General features: G+C 43.7%; 1 protein-coding gene across 2 annotated transcripts in view; it reads left to right on the top strand.

The window, feature by feature from the left end:
- Positions 1-15,517, top strand: part of mcu (mitochondrial calcium uniporter) — a 50,459-nt gene extending 34,942 nt beyond the window's left edge. For both annotated transcript variants that reach the window (XM_035605264.2, XM_035605263.2), the window contains exons 3-9: positions 6,853-6,916; positions 8,828-8,998; positions 9,433-9,537; positions 9,688-9,848; positions 10,395-10,598; positions 11,181-11,297; positions 11,476-15,517. In XM_035605264.2, coding sequence (XP_035461157.1) covers positions 6,853-6,916; positions 8,828-8,998; positions 9,433-9,537; positions 9,688-9,848; positions 10,395-10,598; positions 11,181-11,297; positions 11,476-11,556 — 903 coding nt within the window. In that variant the 3' untranslated portion in view covers positions 11,557-15,517. The remainder of the gene's footprint in view (positions 1-6,852; positions 6,917-8,827; positions 8,999-9,432; positions 9,538-9,687; positions 9,849-10,394; positions 10,599-11,180; positions 11,298-11,475) is intronic.
- Positions 15,518-16,781: the final 1,264 nt, after the last annotated feature.

Consider the following 16,781-nt stretch of genomic DNA (forward strand, 5'->3'; position numbering starts at 1 on the left):
CACTGTGCTTTGTCACGGCTTCCCCCTCAGTGTGTGAGCAGAGATTGCTTAATACTGTGGCGTTGAAGAATGTGGCTGCAGATTTCATATCTTTTAATGGCTTTTACCAGGCAAGGAACACACCCGAGAGAAATGGCAGCATTTTCTCTTTTGTTACATAAGCTTGTCTGCGCCGAGGCAGACGGAATGACAGAGTGATTACAGTCACACTGTACTTAAATCCACTTTCTTCTATAGCTATTGCTGAGTGCCCACCTTATCTAGGTGAATATGTGCTTTTGTCTGTATTTATGCGGGTTGTGTGTGTGTGTGTGTGTGTGTGTGTGTGTGTGTGCGTGCGCGTGTGTGTGTGTGCAAGGGATTGTGAGTGCCTCCGAACGGTTGCTGCTGTGCTATTCAACTTGGTCCCCCCACAATGGGGACGTGTGGGCTGCAAGAGGCTGAGAGGACAGGACCTCGCCCTGGAGCAGAGAGAGAGAGAAGAGGCGACGTGAAGCACAGTGAGATGTAAAACTGGACACATCAGCTCTACCACACCGACGCAATACGCCCTTTACATACCAGCTGAGAGCCAGCACGTATTTGTCCTGTTTAGTGCGCTCTCCCTTTCAGCGTGAGGGAATTCAGGAAGAGATCACATTTAGTCCATGAATCGCTTTGCCGGTTGAAGGAAAATCAATCAACTATTTCATAATCAATGAATATCTAGGTATCAAGAAAAGAAGCCCAACCATTAACTGATTTCAACGTGACAAGTCTAAGAATTTGCTGGTTTGTTTGTTTTTTCCTCTGGGAAATTGATGATTGAACTTCATGGCATTTTACATGCAAAAATAGAGCTCGACTGATGTACCAGTGGGTTGATATCTATTGGCTGACATATGTTGTCTGATAAATGAAACCTTTTATTTTTACAGAACGTAACACAACATGATACCTGAGGTAATGTAGAAATAGTATAGTCAGACAGAATGATGAATTATTCACACAAACAAGAAAACATTTTCAGTTAAATTGAACTGGTTATGAAATATAATCTTTCAAGTTTCACATTTGTCCGGTTCGTCAAATCAGTGTTCAGTTATCAAGACGGCGATCCAAATGGAAATTTAAGGGAATGTCAATTTCCTCCAGTAGTCTGTAAAGCTGTAGAATATATGCTTATGTCTAAAGTAAACAATACAATCTGAATAAATTGTACTTTCCTATATTGAAATTTTATTATTTCTCAATGAAAATAAGAAAATACCGCTAATCACTAGAGTACATGTAGAGCAAGGAGTTTTTCAACTCCCACAGGGAGCAGGCTCTTAATATGCTCATAAAACACACGGATACAAAAAAAGCTTAGACATTTCGCTGGGTTAATGAATGAGAGTCATCCACACATATTCCCTCCAGCAGCTGAAGAGATGGTCGACGCAGTGCATTTCCAATTTAATAGCTCATAAACCTCAATCACCGACTCTGACAATCCACATGGAATTGGTCTTCGGAGTGTAGTCAGCAGGATGTCACAGCCAGTTGTTGGTGATTTACTGTAAACATTGTTCTGATTGGCCGCGTTATATAATGCACTGTCAGTTTTAACACCAGCGCATCGGCGTTCCTTAGGAGCAGGCAGATCATTGGTTTTGGTAGTGGCAAGATGTTATGGTCTCGAAAACGTTTCCCTCCAGCCATCAGGTTTTTAAGCTCGGTCGAAGGCGGGATGCTTTCACTGTCCTGTCCTTTACACTGACTTCATATTAATTCAATCGTTCTACACACAGTGACCTCCCGCTGACCCCACCTTGACCCCCCCTGTCCCAGCTTTGTCCGTCATGGTAGCATGATGGAGCACCCAACTGCTCCTCGACCAGCCTCTCTCTCTTACGACTGAGCCACTGGGGAATTGACCTCAGACCCTTCAATTCTAAATCAGTCCACACTTTATGACTTCTGCCAGTAAAAGAAGAAAAAAAAGAGATGTCAAGCATGTCTGATAAGTAGGCATAATATTAAAAGATAATTAAGCTGCCTGTGTGCAGTCATGCCTAGAATTGGGTGTATAGTATACACTCTTGGTGTATGTGTTTGGGAGCCTATGTATCCTTGAATGATTTCACAAATGACCGTACGACCCAGGACAACACATTACCACAGAGATGGATGTGGTCATTGTATAAATTAAAGACAGAGGGTTCCACTTCCCGAGAAGGGCATCATGAAATGGGAATTATTTCAATTATGTCACCCATTGCTTCCACTTGTGTGCCCGTGCGCTGAACATTACATATTGCAGTGAGAGTGCGTAACAACTAGTAGTGAGCAGATAGGGCTTTCCAAACTCATTGTAGATTTGTTTCCTTTTACATATCTGGCAGTCAGCTTTTTCGAATGTGGAAGTTATTCCAGATGCTTTTGACTATCCTTGTTCAAACTTACAACCCATGTCATGATGTGGTCACGTTACCCTGTGTCAGTGCTAGTAATTTGACTGCATCACGTGATGAACAAAACTACCACCACAATTTTATGTTGTTGTCTGAGAAAAATTAAATATTAACCTGGAATGAATCATGAAAAATAGGAAAAATATTGGAATTCTATTTCTTATTTCATGGGCCATTTTGATTTTTCGATCACTAGAAGAGAGAATGGCCTAACCCTTATCACAGTGTGTTGAGATCAGGTCCCACATCAGATATACAAACGTTTTCAAAAATTTTCGAAAACGATGTAAAGACGGCATGTTAAAAACTGGCCCGTTAATCCGAATCCGCTCCAAAATGTAATGGGTTCTTCTTATTCAATTTTTCATTGGCTGAGCAACACTGGCATCAAAGCAGATCCGCTTTCAGTTAATGTGACTGTGCTGGAGGAGGCTCTTAAATCTTGCATACAGTACACACACAATCTGGACTTAAATGAGGACAAGAATGTCATCATGATGCGAAAATTCAACACCACAAATATGAAACAGTTGCAAAACCCGTTCTCTGTCGACGCAATTTCAATGTCTTATGTGCGATCCTGTTTCACCGTATATATTCACTTAACCTTGTATTATTTCAAATTTCTGTGTTTATATTACATGTTTATTCATTTTTCTATTTTTACTATCCCCTCTGCTGCTGTTACACAACAAATTTCATAGTGAGACAATTATCTTACCTTACATAAAAGATATTATGTATTGATAGTAGACATAGGTGTAGCAGTTTCACTTTCAAAGGTTGTGTGCCGATTCCCTCCCCTGGCTCTACTGAACGAATGTAAGGTTGTTTTTTTTTGCTTTTTCCCTTTTCCTCAAAACTGGGGCGTCTGTGTGAGATTGTTGCAGTCTTTATGTATAGGGATGATTTATAGTTACTGCAGATCAATACACAGGCGGGTGACAGATGAAAGGGAAAACCTGAAAAATGAAAGGCGAAACATGATGACAGTGCCCCCGTCCGTAGGGCACGAGTGTGATGTGAATCTTCACCAGATCTCAACCTAATTGAACAGCCGTGGGACATTTGGCGTGTTAGACAGTGCTCTCCACCACCATCAAAACCCCAAATGAGGGAATATCTGTGTGAAGAAGAATGGCGTTCATCCCTCCTATTGTGTTCCAGCTTTATTATGTATGAGCAGGGAAGAGATGCCACTAATAAGTCTTATATTTTCTCTTGTGTATCCAATTTATTTTCATCTCACAATATTCCCCACATAATGTACTTGGTCTCTGCTTGCAGTGCATTTACTACGCTGAAAATGAGATTTTAAACGGCGGCATGTTTCTTTCTTTTTTTCTTTTTTTCTTTTTTTCTTTTTTTTTTATTAGAGGAATATGCACACATGCACACATGATGTAGGATGGGATGCAGTGGAAGTTAAAGCGCAGTGCAGATGAGAATTGTGACGAGATCAAAACCAGCACATCAGGATTCATTCGGAGTAAGACAGAGGAGGGAGGGGAGGGGGGAAGTTGAGGGGCAACCCCCCTTTCTAGACCAGGGATTCCTTTACTGCAGTGATCAGCAGTCCCCCCCCCCCCCCCTCAATCCCAGCAAGTCTACTGCTCCATTCCTCCCTCCCCTTGCTTTCCCCTCATACTCATAGCTCTCTCTTTTCATCTTCCTTCTCTCTCCCTGCCTTCGCCCCCCCCCTCTCTCACGCGCACACACACTATAGTCACGTTTCAGTGGGGAGGGATTGTCTGCTGCAGGGTACAGTATATGCAGCACATGGTTAAAAAACACAAGCGCACTCGTGACTCACACCCTTTTACTCCAGCCTTCATTTATCTCTATCGCTCCCCTGCTGCTCCTCCATTTATCCTCACGTTCTTCCCTCCTCCTCCGTCGCTGCACACCTCTTTCTCTCCTCCCGCTCATCTGTCCATCTACCCAGCCATCCTCAATGCCCCCTTTCTTTCTTTTTCTCCCTCTCTTAGCCGTGTGACATTGATTCCAAGGTTGCTGTGCTATTGACTGCTGCTTCGCTGTTAAATATTTCAGGCAGCGTTTCAGTGGCTGTGTGCCGAGGGAGGAAGGGAGGAAGGGAGGAAGAGGGGTGTTCACCCAGTCGCTCTGCAACCACCGCTGACAAACAGGCTGGTGAACAGACGGGTGGACTCACACACACACACACACACACACACACACACACACACATACAGACCCGCCACCTGCAAACGCACAGAGGTGCATTCACATGTACATGTCACTCCACTGATGGATGTACACACACACACACACACACACACACACTCAAGGGCTGTATTTGCATATGTTTGTAATGGTGCCCCTTGTCTGGGTGTGAAGGCTGGTGCCAGTGACGTTGTGCGCAACTCGATGAAATCTTTCCTCCTGGCTTCAGGCAGCTGAAGTTAATGAATGAGCCAAGCTTTGTTGGAGCGCTCTCTGCAGACTGTGCAGTTATTCCAGCCCAGCCAAAACGCATCTCTCAGCATGTCATCTGATCAGCAGCCTAATCACTGTTTCGACTCGTCTTGGTACCACGGGTCGGTAATTAGCATTCTCATTTAGGACACACACGCACGCACACACGCACACACACGCACGCACCCCCCACTCATACACAATAGATTTACTAAAACAATCGGTCATCGACTTTTACAGTCCTGATGTTGCAGGTACACGTTCACACCCTATATTTTATCTAAACATTTATCTCTTCCACTGACTGGTCTGACTGAAAATTTTGACAACTGTGGAGATTTGATTGACAGCCCCATACCCTGATTGACAGCCGGGACACTACATCAGAGCAGCAGTTGATTGGCAGCAGAGTTTGTCAGGTCGATGCTATGATATGAGAGAGTCCCACTGTCCTCCAACAAAAATATGTTTTTTATTATTTATTTCCCAGTGCCATGTTTTAACGGTGTATACAGTAACTATGGCAGTTAATCATCCCGCTTTCAGTTCACCACAAATCTGGAAAAAAAATCTTCTGAGTAAAAAATCTTTAAATTTGAAATTTGTACACTCAGTCTGTTACAAACATCGCCCATGTAAGCTAAAACAAACCAAAAAAGTTCAGTGCATAGTGGAGAAATCGTGTCCTGAACTGTGAAACATAAGCCACTGTACTCCCTCAGTCTTAATGTGTGTCTCCCGGCCATCTCATGAGTCATGCAGTGGAAAGAATTTGTGTATTCTGAACACTGGAACTTAACCAGGATATCCTTCCTCCTGAGTAATGACACAATACATTGCTGACCGTCCGTCATATGAATGCTGCGACTGATAGATGGGTATCCACAGTGTTTGTGCTTAGCTCAGTGATATAGATTGAAAAAGCCTCCGTTGCAATGACAGCAATAGCATATACACACACACACATACACACCTTCTATCTTTTTAGTCCATGTCAGTGCGTCATAAAAGTGAAGCCGTGAGAGCTATGAATCTCTGCTGTTGTGTTCCTGCTCGGTCAGGGTCAGGGCGTGTGTGCATGTTGTAAATCTAATATTACATCACAGGCTGAGTGCTGGATGCAGTGAGGTCTGTCGAGAGTGAGAGCAGTCCAATCCAGTCCTTCAGAGACGGAGCCTTTAACGTTCTGTGTCTGCATACCCAGTTCATATACTTCTCTGTCACAATACTACAGTGTCGCATGGCTCCAGGCCCTACTTATTAAATAGTGTAGACCAGTCTGCAGAGGAACAGAGCTATATTTTCTTTTTTGTAGTGGTGTAGCAGAGACATATTTTGTTTGTGCATGTGCGCACAACTAAAACTTAAATCCACAAAGTTGTGCTCTTGTCCCCCTGGCACTTTCTCTTGCTTGATTTCCGATGTCTCATCCTCACCCCCGCTCACTCTGCGCAAGTGTGAGGAGATGTGACGGCCTGTCTCCTGCCTTAAAAGGCTCGATCACGGCATCACCGGAAAACACGACGAGCTCTGCAATTCGAAACGTGTGCATGAACACTTCTACTTCTACTTTGCTGAAAACAGCGAAACACTGTTGTTATTCCAGCTGCGTTTGGCTGCCTTCTTTCTGTGTCTCCAGCTGTGGTGTCTGTTCTTGGATGCTGGTGAATGTAGATGGGATATTAGATCTTTCTGCATCAGCTAATCGCAGAATATTTCCATGACTGTGAAGTTGCAGTCGAATCTGTTCATCTGCGCTTCTTGGGCCTGGGTCCACTCTGCATATGCGAACATTTCTAGAAACTGGAACGAGTAAGCCATTTTGTTACATGTAAATTAGTCAGCCTCTCAACAAAAAAAAATGCCATAGATACGGGTGGTGTCATGTTGCTGTGTCACACACTGGCTGACACGAAAGAGCTGTTAGATAAGAGGGTGCTGTGCACAAGTGGAATAACCGGGCTTCTCTTCCTGTCTGCAGGTTTGGAGGGGCGGCCCCTCATGGCATGGCCAGAGACTGTTGTGTTCTTCCGCTGCTCCAGAAGGTAAGTCTTCACAGTATATCTTCATACTTTCTGACCACAGGAGGGTTTCCCTTTTCAAAACCCCAAATCCAGTCCCTGTCCCCATCCAAGAAAAATTAGTTTTGCACCTCAAAGGAATATTGCATTGATCAGACAGAAGAGGCTCTTTTGGAGTGAACAGCCAGTAGTCATTAATATGAGATCTGTGTCGGCGCAGCATCTGCTCGTCTGTGTGAGAGGCAGGAGACATGGGAAGCGTGAATGGCTAGAGGAAGAGAAATGTGGGGGGGGGGGATTGAAAGGAGGAGGCAGCCGCATCGCAGAACAATCTGATTCGATTCTTAAAGGGAGCTTTAATAGCGGTAGCATTGGAGCAGAGATAGGCTCGGGATTTTCACACCTTTCGCACCGTGCCAGCCGTTCCCCGTACAAAGGAGGACAAAGGGAGCAGGTGCAGGAGGAGAACGGCACAGACACTTGGGGCAATGTTTGAAATTGTCACTGTAATGAATGAATGAAGAGGTCTGTGCGAAATGAAATGTCTGCACCTCTTTGTCTTCGAACTCTCCTGAAACCAAGCGTGGCTTGTGCTGCCTGTGCCACAATGATGATCCATGACTTCTTGGTGCGAGCCCAAGCTGAGATCTGCTGATTCACTGCAGTGGTCCTGAGCAGGAGGGAGAGGTGGTTGGTGCAACAAGGCAGCTTGGAACTCCCTTCTCTGTGGGCACTCGGCCCACTGCGTTGATGCATGGCCCCGCCATCAGGGGCCACTCAGCATGATAACCGTGTAAGCTGCGGCGGATCGTTAGAACCTGTTTGGTAACAGACCTGTAGAGCTGGGGTACAGATCATTGTTAGTTTGTGAGGAAAAAACGTGACTGTGTCCCTGAGCAAAACAGAGGCTCAGCTGTTTGGTACAATAAAGACAATCCTTATGGTAGTGCTAAAAACGTACAAACGAAAGCTCCAAATCACCATGAGCTTGAAACTTGTTGGGAATGTTTTCGGTTTGGCCTCCGCCGATTCCTCACGAAAACCTTTCACGCAATGAATGGATCGTGATGAGTAGCTCAAGGTCTTTTTGTCTGCAAGACCCAGCACACAAGTATTATTTAGTGTTTTTTCTGTTTTTTTGCCTTATTGAAATATCAATAGTTAGCATCAGCGTATCTAAGTACCTGCTCTTTGAAGAGAAGGTTAGCAACAATAGGCTGTATTGATTCCCAGCGTCCGACAGTCCCACAAGGGCTTATTTTGTCAAAACAGCAGTCAGCAGCTGTTTGGAGCTGCACCACATCGGGATTCACAAATAAGGCTTGAATACGTTTCTGGAGTTTAGCACGAAAATTGGTGGTGGTGCAGTGGTTAGCAGGGGGGCCGAAGCCATTCTGTTTGTATGTCCTTCCTGTGTGGATTTTCTGCGGGTACACCGACTCCCTCCCACAGTCCAACGTAATGCATGTGACCAGTTCAGGGTGTTCCCCGCCTCTCGCCCAATGTCAACTGGGATTGACTGCAGTTCCCTCACCCACACAAGGAATAAGCGGCATATAAAAGTGGAACCTAAAATCTTTTGGATCATTTTTGTGGACAGTGTTGGGTCTGGTGACACTATTGCAGATGTTCGGTTTGACACATTGATGTTCCAAACAGCTGATATTCCCTGTCATTCATGATCCTGCATATATCCAAAAGCTAATAATCCAGAAGACGAAGCCAAGACAAAATAGGATTGAGCAAAACAAACAATAACCTGCTGCCTGTTCATTCTTATTAAATGCTCATTCACGTAAGTGGGAGGGAGCAGGGTTCCTGAAAACACATTTCCACGGGTCAGTTGAGACCTCAGGGTGTCATTTGAATTTTTTTTTTTTTGCTCTCGTGACATTGGTTTGACTCCTGTTTTCCTGCCTGCGACCCCTTTGACAGAGGTGACGGTGGTGTATCAGAACGGGCTGCCGGTGATCTCAGTCAGTTTGCCTTCCAGACGAGAGCGCTGCCAGTTCACCCTCAAGCCTCTCAGTGACTGTGTGGGAGTTTTCCTGCAACAACTCCAGGCAGAGGACAGAGGCATCGACCGGGTAGCCATCTACTCCATAGGTATGCACACACACACACACACACACACGGACACACACGCATAAGAACAAGCACTCTCCCACACACACTATATTCATTTACCCCAGCAGGTTATACATATACATGGCCTTACATGCTTTCAAGTGTTTTTATATTTCGAGGCTATTAGGTTGCTCCTGCAGCAGAGGGTTTTTTCCAGAATTTTAATACCAATGCATGCACCATGAAATGATTTCTCGGCCATCACTCTGCTCCGAGGGCTCATTATTCAGGAACAACTGGTACTTGAAATCTTACTCTTGGTGTGTAAGTGCATTTGCTTTGATTTCTCACAATAATCAGACAGCACTGAGCCTCATTATCGAGAGAGGTGAAGGGTGTTTGAATAAGTGGATGCCCATCAGTGCTCCATCTCTCTTACTGACTCACTTCCCTTCTGTCCCCCCCCCGTCCAGATGGAGCAAGGGTGGCCTCCTCCACGGGTATAGACATCCTGCTGCTGGATGATTTCAAACTCGTCATTAACGACACCACACACCTCGTGCGGCCACCAAGGAGAGGTGAGGACCGTTGCAGTAGCGCTGGTGACCTGTGCTGTACACTCACAGTTGGGGGCTCCACCGATGAGAGGATTAAGTTGTTTTATCTTTAACAAATGGATTAAAGTAAAGCCTGTATATATATATTTTTTTTTTGCATTTGTGCTTCAGAGCTGCTGCCCCACGAGGAGGCGGAGAGGCTGAATGATGTCAAGTTTCTGGTGCAGCAGCTCTACACCACCCTGCGCATCGAGGAGCACCAACTTAGCAAAGAGCGTGAGCTGATTGGACGACTGGAGGACCTCAACTCTGAACTCCGTCCGCTAGAGAAGGTCTGACCACTGACAATAGTGATGTGTTTTTTTGTTGCTTATACAAAATAACTACTTACCTAGCCAAAAAGGTCAATAAAAGATGAATAAGTGTCAATAAAATAATTTGCATGCTCCTGGATACTTTTCAATGAGTAGTTGCTTTGAATGTTGAAGGCCTGTTTACAATCCTCTTATCTGCAAATTATTATTTTATTATATCATTAGCTTAAGATATCAGGCATTGTTTCTATTTAGCCACGGGGCCTTTCTGCTTACAGATAGCCTGGCCAGTTGAGTTTGGGGAGGTAGTTAAGGGGCTATTGAAATTGGCAAAACAATGAATTTGCCATCCCTGTAATGACATAATCAATTTGTGATCACTACACAACAGTTATTCTCATTATAACGAAGTCCTTATCTGGAATCAAGGGTTCAACAGCTGCAGTGGGTTTTATTTAAAAATAAAAAGTAAGGTAATCGCCATTATTCCTCTCTAGAGTCTCAGTAAAAATGTGTTTCTTTTGTTCTTTCGTTTGGTCCGTCTTCTTATTGACTTCTGTGTAGATGAAGGTGGAGCTGAGTAAGAAGGCAGAGCGGCGCACCACCTGGGTGCTGTGGGGAGGCATGGCGTACATGGCCACCCAGTTTGGCATCCTGGCCCGGCTCACCTGGTGGGAGTACTCCTGGGATATTATGGAACCCGTCACCTACTTCATCACTTATGGCACGGCCATGGCCATGTACGCCTACTTTGTGCTTACACGCCAGGTAGGACACAACGAAACACATTCCTATCACGCATACTGCACGTGCAGGTGTGGTTCAGCTGAAATGATGATAGTTGCATAACACCATTCTTAGAAAACAACAATCTTTATAAATTATTAATCATTAACGTCGAGGAAAAAGGCCAAACATTCTTTGCTAACAGTAACATGCATTATGTGTTTGGGTTTTCAGCTGTCAAAGTAAACGATTTGACAACATCACCTTGGACTCTGGGGAATTCTGACGTGCTTTTAAGTAATTGTGAATGTTATCATCAGATCAATCTAATTAATAACCTTGTTGCTAGTGAGCAAACTGGTTGTGTATTTGATGCCAAATAATGTGACATCATTGATCATGCGGGCACAATTATTCAGAAACTCTTTTAGCAACCAGAGAAAGAAGCAGTTGTGGCTGATCTGGTGACTCTCTTGCCCTTACGAAAATTGAATTCAACATTTATAAATAACCCTTTGACGTTTGATACTGTATGTCACCGGTGTGATTTGGCCCAAGAACCGAGGCTATCTGATGAACTTCCTCTTACAAAGTGCTCCATCTATGTCTCTCTATAATCTGCAGGAGTATATTTACCCCGATGCTAGAGACAGACAGTATCTGCTGTTCTTCCACAAGGGGGTGAAGAGGACACGCTTCGACATTGAGAAGTACAACAAGCTGAAGGATGATGTTGCCGAGGTACAGTCGCTCGGTTAAAAGCTGGATGTTTTGGATTCACATATTTTACAGCACAGCACTTTGATTTGTAATGGCTGTGTATAGACCTACTTTTATGTCATTACACACACTCACACACACACTTTCATCTCATAGGTTTTTTTCACCCTCCCCCTCTCTCCCTGTCCACCCTTTCCAGGTGGAGTTGGATCTGAAGCGTCTTCGGGACCCGCTCCAGCTCCAGCTCCCGGTTCAGCAGCTCACCACCAGTAAAAATTGATAGAAAGAGTGAATCCCTCCTTTCTCAGCTCCTGCAAGCCCTTCTCTCTTCCCTACTTCCGTCCAACACCCTTCTCCCTCCTCTTTCACCCCCAACTATTTCTCAGACTCCCCCCCCTCTCCCCATCCCTCCCACACCCAATAATCCCATCCCTTTCTCGACTGTGGGAGATAGTTTTTTCTCTTTCCTTTTTTTTTTGGTTTCTTTTTTTTGTTTTTCTTTTTACTTTCCTGACTGAAAACTCCAGTTGGAATCGCAAGTAAAAAAATAAAATAAAAAAAACGCTAAATGACAAAGAAGGATGATGAGAATACCAGGAACTGAAGTCTTGTACAGGGGAAGGTTGGTGAGGATGATGAAAAGGACGATGATGATGATGATGATGATGATGATGATGATGATGATGATGATAATGGAATAAAACTGGGCACTATGGATATTCTTCGTCTTCAGAAGGACAGCCTGTAAGGAACTCCAGGGGGAAAATCGGGAATCATCACACCTCTTAGACGCTCCAGGACAGAGGACATACAGAGGGGCATTGTTGAGTGTTTGTATGTGTGTGTGCGTGGGGGACTCTCAGGGTACACTGGGACACCGACCCTGCCCAAGCTGCGGATTGACATAGCAGTATAGTCCTGCTTCCTTGAGCAGTCAAACTTTCAGCACACACACTTACTCTTGGTCGGGGCAGGCTCCAGGGAGACTCTCTATCCCACATGTTAAAGTTTACAAGAAAGTCCTTACTGCAGTTGCACCATCAGGGAGACCTTCATCTTCCTGGAGCGGAACTCTGCTGCCTCTCCCTCCCTGGGCCATGCCGCCTACAGGTGACGGACAACTGTCCTTCCACGTGTGAACTTTGTCAGGAGCTTGTCTCGACTCGCAGGATGTAGGCATGACGACGCCTTGTTTCCTCTTCCTGTTGATGTCCTGTAGCGGCCCGTTTGCGCAAGTATGAGAGTACTACCGACAACAACATCACTGTGTGTTCTTTTATTCCAAAAAAAATATTTTGGCACTTTTTATTTTGAAAGCCATAGTATATTTGTTATGAAAGAATATAAATATATATATGTATACAATCAAATAAACAGATGACCAGAGGCTAGTTTATTTCAAGTGGGGGGAGGAGCTCTCTTACAAACGTCATTCGTTGCGAGAAAACTCATTTAAATCCTCTGAACATCTCCTGTCATGAATGACCCTCGCTACCACATAAATTAAAAAGAGCATTATGCTGTGTGCTATTTCATATCTTTTTATGACTACTCACAGTTTGTTTCACAATAACTACGTCCAGGTTGGACGTAAGGCTCCTTTGCATGGCCGCCACAGGGGGCGAACAATATTGAAGCCAAATCAGGGTGAAACTGGATTCAATTGCATTGGCAGAACAGCTTCGTTGCACCTTGGCATTGATTTTACAAGTCTCTGAGCTCTAATGGAGGGACAAACACCATTAATCCAAAAGTCGTTCCCTCGTTTGGCCGATAGTTGTCCAGTTGGGCTGAGATCTGACTGAGAAGGCCACAGCATAATGAGTCTCATGTTATTTTCTTACTCCTAAATCCATTCAATGACCCCTCATGCCAGATGGATGGGGGCGTTCTTGTCCTGTTTCTCCACTCATTTTTCAGGTGTTTCCTTTATTTTGTCACCAGTCTGTATAGCTGCCTAATGCTCCACATAATGAAAAGGTTGAAATGTTGAGACCACTGCCTCAGAGAAACCTACGGGCACGTCATTGTTTAATATATTTGAGGAACTGAATGGCTTAAGAAAAAGAAGAAAAAAAAGAAAATATGCAGTTTACAGGAGGAGCAGTTCAACATCTCCCTTTCCTTGTATTTAAAGCTAACAGACAAAAAGATAAAGGCTACACCTAAAAGAGGAAATCATCATGGCGTTGATTTATAGAGGATTTTCTTTTCCATCTTAAAAATAAAGCCAGAGCTTTCTCCTCCCACTGTTGCTGTAATGCCCCCCTGCTCCCTTGATGGCAAGGCAGGGTAGACTGCATGCTGTGGTATGCCCTCAGTAGAAATATGTGAATGTGTAGGAGCATTATTGCAATTTTGTACTTAATTGGACACTTTTCTTTGCCACATCTAGCTGAAGTCTCACCCCCCCGATCGGTTCATATCAAAGCTTATAGAAAACATATATTTGTGTTGTCCATCCTTTTGAGGGGGGGGTCGTTGGTCACTGAATAAACCTTTGTTGGCTTCACTTGGTTTTTCTATTAAGGGTGATCATCCATGGCTCTCTCTCTGGTCCCATTTATGTCTCCATAAAAAAAGAAAAAGTTATCCAGTTATTTTCACTCTCACCTGCCGTAGATCCCCTCTGCACAATGACGCGACGTCCCTGCACACCGACTCGAGTTCGAGATCGTCTCCTCTCGTGTGTGAACAGTTGCCTGAACCCTGCAGATGAGATCCTTGTGTTTAGCCGTAGATTTATTTTATGAACAAAATGCATGATTTCGGGGGTCAAATCAGAAGTTAGCCATGTCGATCTCAAAGCAGGGTTTGGTCTGATCTGTTGCTGTGTGTGTGCGTGCGTGCTTTATCGCCAGAGGGAAAATGGTGCCGTTGGCTGAGCAGCACTGACAAAGTTAATCTCTTATTTGGAAAGACACCTTCATATAAAGGAGGGTTGAATTTGAACTGGAATTCACTACAGTAGCTGTGTGTGCGTGAGTGTGCGCCTATTGAATCCGCCTGTTGACAAATGGTTAGGGGCAAAGTTCAGATCAGCATATTAATGAATTCTTTGCCCCTGATCCCTGCCTGTCAATGGTGGTAAAGAAATCAATTCCGCCTTCATCCCACTTCATAGCTGTCATTAGCTTTAAACTCCCCCCCCCCCCCCCCCCCCCCCCCCCCCCCCCCCCCCCCCCCCACACACACACACACACACAGTGACTTGCACACACATACACACAAAGTGGTGACAGTGTTTCCTTGGAGACGTGCTGTGCGAGGTGAGAGAGTTGAGGCCTCTCTCTGCAGTCCAATCCTCCCCTCTGCTGTTTCTACACAACACTTCTCTCCATCATCACCACCTCCTTTTTTTTTCATCATGCCATCCACCGTTTATTGCCTTCGTTTTTCTCTCACTTTTATTTTTTAAAAACAAAGTATATCAAATATAGGGAAAACTTTATTATAAAGAGGGTGTTGCATGAATGTATGTTTACAAGGGAAATTATGTGAAAAATAAAAAAAGATGATTTATCGAAAACAAAAAAAAAAGCAACCTGCAAAGATAATTTAAGAACGTTGTTTGTAGAGACTCCTAGTTATAAAGGGCAGTGGACAGGGCTGCGTCTTTAGAACCTGCCCTGCCAAATCTGAATTAATCCCAGCCAACCAACTGCTCAAACCTCATCCAAGCCCAGTCCCATCTTCACCTTATTTAATCTCCTAAACCTGTCCTCTGCGTGCATTACAAACTCCCCAGTAAATGGAATAACATCCTCCACAAGGGATGGAGGGTGAACGCTTCATGACCCCTTGACCTCCGTTACTATTGTCCTGGATCTGAGTCCAAAGCAAAAGTGTCAGGTGCACTCTTAGTTTATCGGGGAACACCACCCGTTCTTGTTCCTCCTGTCACTTTCATTCACCCTCACCTTATGTTTCTCCAAAATCACATTGTTATTCTGTTTTGAACGTGTGTTCTGTTTCGAATATCTTTGTTTGTGTGCACTTACAATAAGACATGTTTAAAATGCCTAAAGAGTGAAGCAGAATATCGGATTGAAATGATCTTGTACTCATCCTGACCTCTTATTTTATTTTGTTTTCCACATCTTTTTTTTTCTTTTTCTGTTGACATATGATGCTGTAATGTTGGCAAAAAAAGAAAATGTAAAATCCTGTATCATTTATGAAATATGTATAAAAGAGAAATGTAATTCAATTATCAATAAAATCCTTATCCAGTTTTTGGAGACCGTGGTCCAGTTGCAGTTTTCTGCTGTTGTCGAAGTGAAGACTTAGTGATTAATGGACAAGTTACAGATATTTACAAGAAGCGGCTTTTCAAGGTCTTGACCACCTCCTGTGTCTCCTTGGCCTCCAGCTCTCCCTGCACAGGACATCCTATGAGATAGACCTGTTTGTATACAGTCGGTTTATAAAAAATACAATGGATCCAATGAAAAGGCTCTGATCTTTCCCTTTATATCGTATTTCATTGATTCATTTTTCTAGTATTTGGTTTTAAGCAAAATGACAGTTTACAGTAAATCCTGAGGGTGGCATATGTTCCAAATCTATCTATCTATCGCTAGAGGGAATTTAGAGAAATCGCCATATGCCTCAATCTCTGGGAACAATGAATATCTGGACAAAATTCATACAAAACCCATCAAGTTGTCACTGAATTGTTTCTCTCTGGATCCAAATGGTGAACCAACACATCAACATCACCGTCTATGTCACGCCACTAGCTTGGCAAAAAAAGAAAAAGAAAATTACCAGTATCTTTTACGGTAATACAACAACACATTTCAAAGAAATTAATTTACCACAACTGAACAAAATTATTATCAACCTAAACTGTGTACAAATGAAAGTTTATTTAAAAACCCCTACTCTGAAGACTGAAATTAATTAATAAGGGAATTGTTAAATATATGAATCTGCAAAGTTACACACTATGATTTTACTGCTGCTGATCGCCTGTGCTGTAGAGGCTTGCGGCCATGAAAACTAACAGGGTTTTATTTCCATGAGTAATCACAAAAGAAGAATTGCGTGTTCCACCTCATTTATTCTAACAGCCTTGTGGATATTACTGCTTCTATTGATTTAATTACATACAAGAAATAAAAGCTGCACGTGCCAGGTTAGTTTGGACGACTTCAGAATGAAGCTATAGAATTCTTCTGGCCTTTACTGGTTTGTCAAGTAATGAGCCAGATGAGAACATATTCTCCTCTCCTAGCACACCGTGTCCTCGCTCAGGGACTACGTCAAGTCTGTGGTATGTAGTGTGCAAACCCTGCCGCTGTCGAGGTGAAGAGGGCTCCAAGCACGGCGCTAAGTAGATTATTAAGATTGGTTTAATGCTGCTGGAGATCAGATCATCTTTCCATGGCTTTTAAATCAGAGCGGATGAGAAAGACTAGACATTTTAAAAGTATCATAAACCCAAACACTTTTTCTTAGCATAGCAACAAAAAAAAGAAAAAAAAAAGGACTGTTCAATTT

This window comes from Scophthalmus maximus, chromosome 10 (assembly GCF_022379125.1).
Source record: "Scophthalmus maximus strain ysfricsl-2021 chromosome 10, ASM2237912v1, whole genome shotgun sequence".
In the NCBI taxonomy this organism is placed as follows: Eukaryota; Metazoa; Chordata; class Actinopteri; order Pleuronectiformes; family Scophthalmidae; genus Scophthalmus; species Scophthalmus maximus.